General features: G+C 42.4%; 2 protein-coding genes across 3 annotated transcripts; one reads left to right on the top strand and one right to left on the bottom strand.

Annotated features, from left to right (window-relative positions):
• Nucleotides 1–1,030: 1,030 nt before the first annotated feature.
• tmem203 (transmembrane protein 203) lies at nt 1,031–3,974 on the bottom strand. 2 transcript variants are annotated; one of them, XM_076758958.1, is made up of 2 exons: nt 3,862–3,974; nt 1,031–3,413 (listed from the first exon to the last, which is right to left on the bottom strand). In XM_076758958.1, the coding sequence occupies exon 2, from the start codon at nt 3,139–3,141 to the stop codon at nt 2,725–2,727; it is 417 nt and encodes a 138-aa protein (XP_076615073.1). In that variant the 5' UTR covers nt 3,142–3,413; nt 3,862–3,974; the 3' UTR covers nt 1,031–2,724. The 2 variants fall into 2 exon arrangements, with proteins under 2 accessions (XP_076615073.1, XP_076615074.1); XM_076758959.1 differs by having other exon boundaries at nt 1,031–3,398; nt 3,852–3,961.
• Nucleotides 3,975–4,236: 262 nt separating this feature from the next.
• alad (aminolevulinate dehydratase) lies at nt 4,237–8,851 on the top strand. Its single transcript, XM_076758081.1, has 12 exons — nt 4,237–4,310; nt 5,202–5,327; nt 5,448–5,498; nt 5,975–6,071; nt 6,342–6,477; nt 6,573–6,656; nt 6,967–7,055; nt 7,337–7,392; nt 7,486–7,573; nt 7,665–7,751; nt 7,921–8,050; nt 8,227–8,851. The coding sequence occupies exons 1-12, from the start codon at nt 4,276–4,278 to the stop codon at nt 8,283–8,285; spliced, it is 1,038 nt and encodes a 345-aa protein (XP_076614196.1). The 5' UTR covers nt 4,237–4,275; the 3' UTR covers nt 8,286–8,851.
• Nucleotides 8,852–10,602: the final 1,751 nt, after the last annotated feature.

Below are 10,602 nucleotides of genomic sequence, written 5' to 3'. Positions count from 1 at the left end.
ACCATGTTGTGACACTTCCAAGACTACGTTCATCTACTACGTCAGAAATGTTCTCAGTATTATTGCTACAAACCCGTCAGAAAGTATCTATTTCTTGTATTCATGTAGCCTATTAAATAGCTTTTTTAATTATTACTGTACTACCAATATTGCTCCAAGTTTTTTTTGTCTTTTTTTGTGACATATAATTTTCCTTTGCCACGCGCCTGGAACCAGTGTTGCAGTGTGGAGATACTGCAGCCCTGAGGTGATCCGGTGGCGGGTGGAGGCTGATGCTTGTTCATTCAGCAGTTACCGGTGATGCCACCACCTGTCGATAATCCGGCTGCAGTTAACACGTGAGCTGAGAAGAAGCCTGCCGCACATGAATCAGCACTAAGAGGCCTATTATTGGGTACTACAGGAGATTACTGTACCTCATCAAACATTTATCACCTGACCATAATTAAGAAGAGCGAGGCTGAGGAGAACAGAGGAAGTGCATGATCAAATGCTGAACAGACACTGAACAAAATCTGCTACTCACAGTTGGAAACTGAAAGAAATGAAACCACAACTGGTATAGCAGCCAATGAGGATGAAGAAGTCACATCCTCTGTAATATTCCTGTGAATGTCTATATGTCAACATGTCTATATACAACAATAATGCTGCCTATCTTTGACAGAACCCTGATAAAAGTATAGGATATGCAGTGTGACAAATCTTACTGGGGTCTGGAACTAGATTTCCCTCAACGTGCTGAATTTACTGTTAAATAAATAAATAAATAAATAAATAAATAAATAAATAGACAGGGAACAGTTATTTAAAAACAAACTGTGATTTGGAAGCCAGTGACTTATTAGTAAATGAAAAAAAAAAAAAAAAAGTGCAAAAACATCAAAATGATGTGGTCCTTCACGCTGTGGTTTACCACGCCCATGGGTAAGGACGGTGGCGCCCTCTTGTGGCCAGTGACACCAAGACCAGACATCTCCACCACTCCAGACCCATGACCATAGCTTTAATGTTCATGAGACACCACTGGTTAAATGTTGATGGTTTATTTATTTACATGTATATACACACGACAACAAGGATGCCATAACAAGAAGATAAGAACATAAATAAAATTTGGTGAATTTCTCTCCAAAAATCAACATATACATATTACACAGAATTTCACATCGGGAATTACCTGAAAATGAGGCCTTAAATACATGCAGTACAAACACATGGTTTGACACAGATTTAATACATTACATATTGTACAAATAAACAGCAATATTCAGGGAAGATGTGCGCACACAATTGACTGCATGTGGAAATCGCATTCAGTTCTTCTACATTGGTGTGAGGCTATGAGCTGACAACAAGTTTCAGAACCAGCTTCTTGCTGTTCAGACCATTCTCACTGATGGAACTGACAAGCCAGGCAACTCGGGGAGGGGGAATTGTGTGAGCAACACTCCCAGCGACAGACAACAAAGTGTGACACAAGATAATAAACCTAACCAAATTGTGCTGCCATGCAACACCTTCCTCTAAGGGGAAAAAAGGAACTCCTTAAGCTCTATTACCCATGACAGCTGCCCAAAAAGGTGCCTTGGGTGTTTCAGCCTTTTGGTTTGAGCAGTTTAATTAATTTACACGTGTTGCGTGCACATTAAATCATAACCCTGGTATAAATTTTCTTCGTGGTCCATTTTCTGCCATTGATTGCACAATGTAAAGGCACACCATGTCCCAAATACACATCTACTGCTCTGACTCTTTGTATTCCTTCAATATGGAAAAACTTACAGCCATCCTGGTGATGAGGAGTCTAAGAAAAATCGGGGCAGATAATTCACTGATATTCCATTTTTCTTGTTACAATCTACTTCCATTCAGTCTTCAGAATCACGGCTCACTGGAGCTATAAGTACCATTAAGTATGTGGACACTACATGGCCAAAAGTATGTGGTCACCCTGTTATTCTTTTATGACTGTTCTCATTCCAAAGCCATGGGGGTTGCTCTGACAGCCTCCACTCTCCACACCATCAGTGAGGTCCAACACTGATTCTGGGGGATACAGTCTGACTCACATATGTTCCAGTTCATCCCAAAGGTGTTGGATAGGGCTCGGGTCAGGGCTCTGTGCAGGCTAGTCAAGTTCTGCCACACTTATAGGGAAAGCCATTTCTTTATGGACCAGGCTTTGTGCATGGTGGCTTTGTTGTGTTGAAACAGGAAAAGGCTTTTCCCAAACTGTTGCCACAAAGCTAGAGGCACACTCTTCTTTAAAATATCACTGTATGCTGCAGCAGTAAGACCTTGCCTTCATTTGGAACAAAGGAGTCAAACAGCTCCAGACCAAACATACACAAATGTGCATGGACAGGAGTGTCCACATACTGTTGGCCGTACAGTGCATTTCAGAATTTAGTAACACACAGAGTAGATTATCTGCTTCTTTTTTTTTTTTTTTTAAATACTCTCTTGTAACTTCAGTGAGCACTGAAAATTTGTGTTCCCTTTGATGCTATTAGAAACACATATGATACAAAGCTGGATTCTGGTGAGATTTGGAACATTTGCATGGAAATCTCACAACTGCTTTTGTGTAAAAAAAGGTGGCAATTAGCCAAAAGAAAAATTACACCACTGTTATGCTTTAAATCTCTAATGGCAGATGAAGATTGCTCTCCGTTTCTGTGTTGTTGGTGATGTGAAAGCACGACCACTAACTGCCTCCCCTCAGTTGACACGGCATGCTCGGATCATCAGCAGCTGCAGCAGGATGAACAGCGGCGAGACAATGAGGCCAAACCACAGGTCTCTGGCTTGCTCCTGCTCCGCCAGCTTCTGGCACAGCAGCACCTCGCACACCAGCTTCAGGCTGAGCACCGTCAGCACCCAGAGGAGCCGCAGCACCGCCAGACGCTTCTCATTCTCCTGGTAAAGACGGATGGACACGATGGCCGTGAAGTAGGTGCTGAGGCCGTCGGCAGCAAACAGCGGGACGAACACCAGCCACCAGCTGAGCGTGGGGGTGAACATGTCAGCTCGCAGAGCAACCAGCATGCTGAAGACCAGCAAGGCTAGCAGGTGGAGGAAGAGTTCAAAGGTGGCAAAGCCCAGCCACTGGACCAATTCCCTCAGAGAGAACAGCATAGCTGTGGACAGCAGGGTCTTCAACCAGGGACGGACTGACTGAGGACGGCCGAGCCACGCACTGGGCAGCCCTGGTCAGGGGTCAAAGTGCTCCAGATTGAGGGTGGTGGTGGTGAGAAGTCAATGATTGTGCCTGGGCAGGAATGGTAAGGTACTTCAGAAATGACCCACTTCTTTCTTGGCTACATCTTCAAATCCACCCTGAGGAGGATGGTGAGCGATGAGGTGACTGCGGGAAGTACTCCCAGTCTCAGCCTCTCTGGAAAGCCGTCCTTAAGTATGATGAATAAAACATAACATTAGAAAAGTTGATACAGCGTGCTACATCTGACGAAACCGACGAAGAAAACAACTCCGCATACACCCAACTTAGAGAAGACAGGGCCCAAATCAGATCTCACTACATTGGGAAACAGCTAGTGAGGAAACGCTGTGATTCCAGCTAGATTTCTCCATCATTTCATCACACTGTCAGTTCAATATTTAACCTGATTAGCTTTCGTAACATACAAATCGATACTGGTAGACTGACACACGGTGTAATATTAACGTTATAGGTCACAAGTTACAATTACAGCGATGATGCAGACTGAAGCCGTGATCCTTGTACTACAATGCAAGCTAACTACACAGTCCAGATGATACATCCCTTCTAATTACCACGACGTCTGTGCAGGCATATAAAAAAAATAATTATATTGTGACCAAACATTTCTTTACCTTAATAACAGTCAGGCGTTTTCTCCTCCATCAAGCTGGATGCGAAACTGTCAGTACACAAGGCTAACAAACTGTTAGCATCGTAGCTTCAGTTTTTTTCCTCGCATTCTGACAAATATCGCGAGAAGAGTAAACCTGGCTTGTACGGTGGCCGAAATGATTCATTTTTGTTTTGTTCGCAAATTTTTTGTATTTTGATAACCGTTTGCGTTCCTGTAGTTCCACATGTAAAGTCATCGTTGAACGACGTGTGTTATTGTTTTTTGACAGATAAAAAAATTAATATATGTATATATCCACGTGGGTTTCTCGTTAAATAGTTTCGACTTCATACTCCAGTCAGTAGGTGGCGGTAGTGCCCATTCGCCCGCGTATCGTCGGTCAAACTCAAAGAAGGAACAGTGCTGAGGCTGAATGAGTGCAGCAGACAGCAACTGTCATCGGCACAGGTAAGTTCACTGGCTTAATTTGGCGTGTATGTAGCGTGTATTCATTTTCTTGTATTGTAATCTCATACATTTATGACTTTATTTGTTGCGGCTTGTGTATATCACTGTCCACATTCATTGCATAGTTAGTACGAAGGTATCTTCCCAGACAAGGTTATAAAATGACTCGTAACTGATAACCCTGTCCTGCTGTGGTGAAATAGCATATGAGCAAACGGGCAGTGAAAATGTCAACAAACAAAACAAAACAAAACAAAACAAAACAAAAAACCCTCACACGTACGCCTGTTAAAAGGCAATTACAGCGGTCATTAGTAATTTCTTTCAAGCCATTTCGACTTTAATCTCACCACTTCATGCAACAGAAGTTACTCGTCTTAAAGTTACAGTTTGAAATTTACAGCTGTTACTTTTGTTCACATCGGAGGTCATACGTTTATGTAAATGGTCCTGTTGTAGCGAGGCTAAGCTGCAATGCTAACAGGATGTGAACACTACATATCCAAATATCAAAGCTGTATATAAGCATATGTTTTAATTGTGACCTGCAAAATGACTGCTGATGAAAATAGCTCTCAGCCAACAGTACTTCCAAAAGCAACATTCATGCCGAGTATAATTCATGGTGATTCATTTATTTATTTAAAAAAAAAAAAAACCCACAGATAAAATAATCAAAAGTGAGGGGTGCTCAGAAAAAGCATGTGCATGGAGAAAACCATTGTCCATTCTTCTTCTGCGGCGTGTTTACTCTGCAGTGAGGCAGTGTCAAAGCTGCTGAAAGAGGTGTAGCATCACGCATGCTTGGTCATTTTTCATGGCTGAGATGAAGCACAAGAATGTGAAAGCAGTATTTTTCCACGTTTGTTACAAATGGTGTCTCTGTCTCAGGGTAAAGATGCAGACACCGGCAGAGTCGATCCTCCACAGTGGCTATTTCCACCCGACGCTCCGACACTGGCAGGCCTGCAACACAGATTTAAGACCTGACAATCTTATCTACCCGATCTTCATCACGTAAATGAACTTCCTCTGTTTCAAGTTTAGATGATCAAGTTGAGTGTAGTACAATATTTTTGATGTTAAGACTCAATCAGCTTGTTCTCAAACATGGTGCTTTGTCACTCTCTCCTGCAGAGACAGTGCAGATGCAGTGGAGCCCATCGGCAGCCTGCCAGGACAGGCAAGGTAAGAGTCAGAGCAATAAATCCTATCACAGCCATTTCATAACTGCAAGCTGCCAGGTTCAGATCTTTACAACACCACCAACAACAACAACAACAGCAACAACAACAAAGTCCTTTTTTCTCAGCAATTAACAACATAATTCTGCCCAGAAAAGGAGAACAAATTCCTCATTGCACTGTGGGGATTAAAGCATTTAAACAGAAATCACACAACACTGTGTCACACTGCAGCTGTGAATTCACTGAGGGCGTTTTCCTCAGATAACAGCGGTCAGGCAGGGTGGACCCAAAGCCAAACACTGGACCTTAACCGAGATAAGAAGAGAATCCGTTGGATCCTTATCCCACACGCAACAAACCCAAATGCAAGCCTCTGAATTACACAGCAATAGGACTCAACTGCACTCAAGTTCCTGTTTGAAACGTGACCTTTTTTGTGTGTTTTTACATTCATATTTCATGTACTCCCATCCATAGATATGGGGTGAACAAGCTGGAGGGGATGTTGGGGCCGCTTGTGGAGAATGGCTTGAAATGCGTGCTGATTTTTGGTGTTCCGGCAAAAATCCTAAAGGTATGTAAAAGAGAGGGGGAAAAGATATGTTAACAGGGATGTGTGCTGACAGTCTTTGTTTGCCTTTAGTTTTGCATATATCTATATATCTAACAAGCTTTTCCGTTTCTCCGTTTCTCTGGTAAATGTGCAAATAAGCAGCGTGCTAATTCATTCATGATGTCATATGAGCAGATTGATGCCTGTGGTTTTGGACTGAGATGTTCTGAATGGCAGTCAAAGTGTGTCTTCACATTCAAACACACAGTGATCTTTGTGTTTTCTCCTCAGGATGACACGGGTTCAGGCGCCGACACAGACGACACGCCGGCTGTCCTGGCAGTGAAGAAGATCAGGTCTTTGTTCCCGGAGCTGCTGGTGGCATGTGATGTCTGCTTGTGTCCCTACACATCACATGGACACTGTGGTCAGTGTCTCCTCCCAACATTTAACATCTGTTGCTTTCAGCAGCACAAATTTGGATTGAAGTACAAATGTTTCTCACTGTTCTTGTACCTGCAGGTATCCTGAACGATGATGGGACTCTGAACAATGATGCCAGCTGCCTGCGCTTGGCAGAAGTGGCGCTGGCCTACGCTCGGGCTGGTAAATCTTGTTTCTTGTGTTTAAAGGTTATTTCTATTTTTGGAAAACAAACATTAAGTAATAAGCTCTGCCCTTCCTTCTTCTCAGTGAGACTCTCCTTTTGATTTTAACCATGTGTTAAAGTTAGAGATGCACCAACCAAGTGCAGATCATGCTTTTCAGGCATTCTGTTAGTCATGAAATTGATCCCAAGAACAATTTAAAAGCCAAACCGATGTCACTTTTTAAAGCTGATGTTGTCCAATAGTTACTGATATTATACTGGTGCGTCCCTAATCATGTAGTCATGGTCGTGTGTGTTGTTCTGCAGGCTGTCAAATCATCGCTCCCTCTGATATGATGGATGGAAGAGTCAGAGCAATAAAACAAGCCCTGATATCCAACGGTTTCGGGAACAAGGTAATGGACTGAAAATCCCTGCAGTTTGAAGAGTTATAATGTCAAACTTACTATGTCTCAAAGGAAGTGATCAAGGGCTTACAAAGAACCAGCTGTGGTTGGTTTTCATGGTAATGTAGGAACAAGTCACCCGGTGCAACAGTGTGGCTCATGAACATGTTTTAATAGGTTTTGGACAACAATGGAGCTCTGTGACATAGAGGAATATTTAAATAAGAAGAAAAACATTATATTGCAAAGGATGTAGTTTCTTAGCATGTTTTCTGTGTATTCTCCTCCAGGCTTCAGTGCTGAGCTACAGTGCAAAGTTTGCCTCTTGTTATTACGGTCCTTTCAGGTAAGTAAGCGCTGGACAAACAGGCGTTAACAGATCAGTCACATCGCACTTTGAAGGGAGAGTAGACTAAAGCTCCCTGCTGTGTGTATACAGAGATGCTGCACAGTCCAAACCCGCCTTTGGGGACAGACGCTGCTATCAGCTGCCTCCTGGAGCCAGAGGACTCGCCATTCGAGCTGTGGTAAGTTGATTCACGAATGCACGTTTGGGTTCCAGGTGTTACTGTATGTGGTAGCAGCTGTTGGAAGTGTCTCCATTGTTCTCTGCTGCAGGAGCGAGATGTGAGAGAAGGAGCTGACATGCTGATGGTGAAACCAGGTCTGCCATATCTGGACATCATGAGAGAAGTCAAGGACAAGGTCTGTAATAAATCAATTTAGGCGGAGAACAGTGCTGAAACAGTACATTTTGGCAAACATGCTTGGTTGACAAAATCGTTTAAGTATGTTTAGCCAAAACTGAAACGCCAAGCCTTTTGGAGGAAGTGTTTACACAGGGATTAACTGTCTTTTCCTTGTGTCTCGTCAGTTCCCGACTCTCCCTCTGGCGGTGTACAACGTGTCGGGTGAGTTTGCGATGATCTGGCATGGAGCGCAGGCTGGAGCCTTCGACCTGCGGGCTGCTGTGATGGAGGCCATGACTGCCTTTCGTAGAGCAGGTGAGGGGAGGGCTGGGGGGGTTGTTACCGCTCTGACCACACATGAACAAAGACCACGTCCACACTAATTAGAAACCTGTGTTACTGTAAATTTACGTCACTGTAAGTCATTATCGGTTCAGCTCGAGGTGTAATCGGACTTGGTGCTAACAGTTTTCCCACACTCTGTGATGCAGGCGCTGACATCATCATCACCTATTACACACCTCAGCTGCTCAGCTGGCTGAAGGAGTAAAGAATGAAGATGCGAGGCCAAAGGGTGAGCGACGGACCTAGAGACAGACCAACAGACTCCTTTAAAAAGTACACACCTGCTGTTGACTCAAGCTAACAAAGAGGGCTTAGGTAAATAAAGTGTATGACAACAATGAACCTGCTTGTTTTTAGGCCTTTATTTCACTTTTTCTGTTCAGTTTTGAGACAATTCAAACAGTGGGACGCACGTGATTGTCTGTGTATCAGGTTGATTTGAGGCAGGGATTGCTTTTAAGGAGAATCTTTGTATCCAAGTTATATATCTGTTGAAGCTTTTGAAGGGCTATAGCTGCACAATGAGAATGTAAAAGCTGACAATCTTGTTGTTGTTGTCTAGCAGGAAATGTCTCCTGTGTGTCTTTGGGATCAGCATTGAATAAAATCAGTCATCTCTCTTAACTGGTGTGATTAATGTGGAATGTATATTTGTATGAAGTGTGGCTTCACAGGTGTCTGATATATGTGTGTGATTGCTTCCTCACATTAAACACTGTCATCCCTTGGCACACTGTTACTGACAAGAGGAAATAAAGAGCTACAAGCGAGCGTGTGTGTGTTATTTAACGTTGATGCAGTGTGTTGAGTAATGAGCCTCCACGGACCTCTCTACCTGTAAATAGATATCACAACGCTGCATTAAAAACCTTTTAGCACCCCTTCTGTTATGCAACATCACAGTGGCAGTTTGAACAGCCTGAATCTCATTTCGTGGGAGTTAAATAGATCTTGATACTCCTCTTGCTCATTAAGTATAGAGGTACATGTTAAAATCGCTGCTGCTGTGCATGTCGGGGGCTGATTATATCAAAACCAGGCGACACACTGAAAACGTCAGAAAATATTCACTCTTACAGACTGATTATGATTTAAAATGTGCTTCTTCTGTCATATTTGTTTAACACTTAGAACATAAATGATATGTAAGATGTACAAATTAAAGGTTTATTAATATTAGATAGATAAATAGATATAGTTGTCCAATACCCAAAGTGAATATAAAAAAGTATAAAACTCTTACAAAAAGTGTATTTAAACACACTTAATTACATCTTTTTTAATTACAGCTGTTTCAAAATAACAGTCAAGGTCACATAAGTATTTTGTACTTATGTTATAAATACATTGAGAACAATTGCAGTAGGTCTACATTTCAGTATACTAAAAGTAAGTGCAATTTAATATGTTCTCTTGTGTGTGATTTAAGATTTGAACGTGTTATTTATCTCCTCCGGTGGGGTGTTTTTCCCTGTGTGCTGCTGACAGATGAACCTCTTCACTGGAATATGTCTGCGCTCATGTCAGTAAAATGACTCATTGCTAAACTAAACGAGTCGGAAGGTGGATGTTTCTGCAGTGTGAAGCCCTTGACTGCTGACATCCGAGGCGCTCTTGAGAAGCTGTAAAACGATTAAGCATTTACGTTTAATTCGAGATGCTGTCTGTGTGGACAAAAGGCGACTGCAGGCGGACGCACGGCGCTGTTTTAGTCGGCTACTTGTCTTTAAACCCTGCGGGTTGTGTCCTTTCACATCTACAAGCATCCTGCAGTACTCTGCTCATGACTGAACACTAATATTGGGATTAACTACAAGAAAGTTGTTCTTGGAGTGTGCATCAATAAAAACGAGGCTGTGGTGGACCTCTGGATTCCTGATGATGATGATCGCTGCTTTTTTTTTTTTTTTTTCTTCTTTCTTTCTTTCTTTCTTTTTTTTCCCCAAGAGAGGAGCCGTGAACTCAGAGTCTGTGTCATCTCTAACCAGTCTGGCAGGTACAAAGCAGATAAAGGATCGTTAGATTCTGTTTTCAAAAACGAATGAAGCGCCCGCGCTGTGCGTCCGTGCGTCAATGCGCGCTGCACCTGTCTCAAACTGGAGACTGCAGGTCATCATAGAGCACCTCAATCGCATTAAAGGTGGGACCTCTCAGAAACTTTTTTTTTTTTCATTTTAGTTTGAAAAAAAAAAAAAAAGTCTTTAAGAAAAATCAAACGTTCAAGTGATTTAATATTTCTTTGACAAAACACATAAACTACAACGCAAATTTCAACAGTGTATCTCATTCACAAAATCGTCAAATGTGCTTTGGACGATAAAGTTGTTTTGATATCTTGTTGGAGGTATTCTTTTAAAATAACTTCTCTAAATTCTACTAACATCCTCCAGACACATAAGAAAGCAAACTCGATTTCCAACACCTATCCGCCATTAATCCTGTTAAACTGATGCTGAAGCCGGTTTGTGTTTCCTGAACCCTGTCAGCTCAAACTGTGAAATTCTCCATGAATTAAACTTTAA

Source organism: Chaetodon auriga, chromosome 19 (assembly GCF_051107435.1).
Source record: "Chaetodon auriga isolate fChaAug3 chromosome 19, fChaAug3.hap1, whole genome shotgun sequence".
Taxonomy (NCBI): domain Eukaryota; kingdom Metazoa; phylum Chordata; class Actinopteri; order Chaetodontiformes; family Chaetodontidae; genus Chaetodon; species Chaetodon auriga.
Note: the sequence above shows the minus strand (reverse complement) of the source record. Positions and strands in the feature narration are given on the sequence as shown.

Coding starts and splice junctions, on each gene's coding strand:
- alad (XM_076758081.1), top strand. CDS start 4,276: ATGAGTGCAGCAGACAGCAACTGTCATCGGCACAG. Junction 4,311..5,201: donor AGCAACTGTCATCGGCACAG/GTAAGTTCACTG, acceptor TCTCTGTCTCAG/GGTAAAGATGCAGACACCGG. Junction 6,478..6,572: donor CACATCACATGGACACTGTG/GTCAGTGTCTCC, acceptor TTGTACCTGCAG/GTATCCTGAACGATGATGGG.
- tmem203 (XM_076758958.1), bottom strand. CDS start 3,141: ATGCTGTTCTCTCTGAGGGAATTGGTCCAGTGGCTGGGCTTTGCCACC.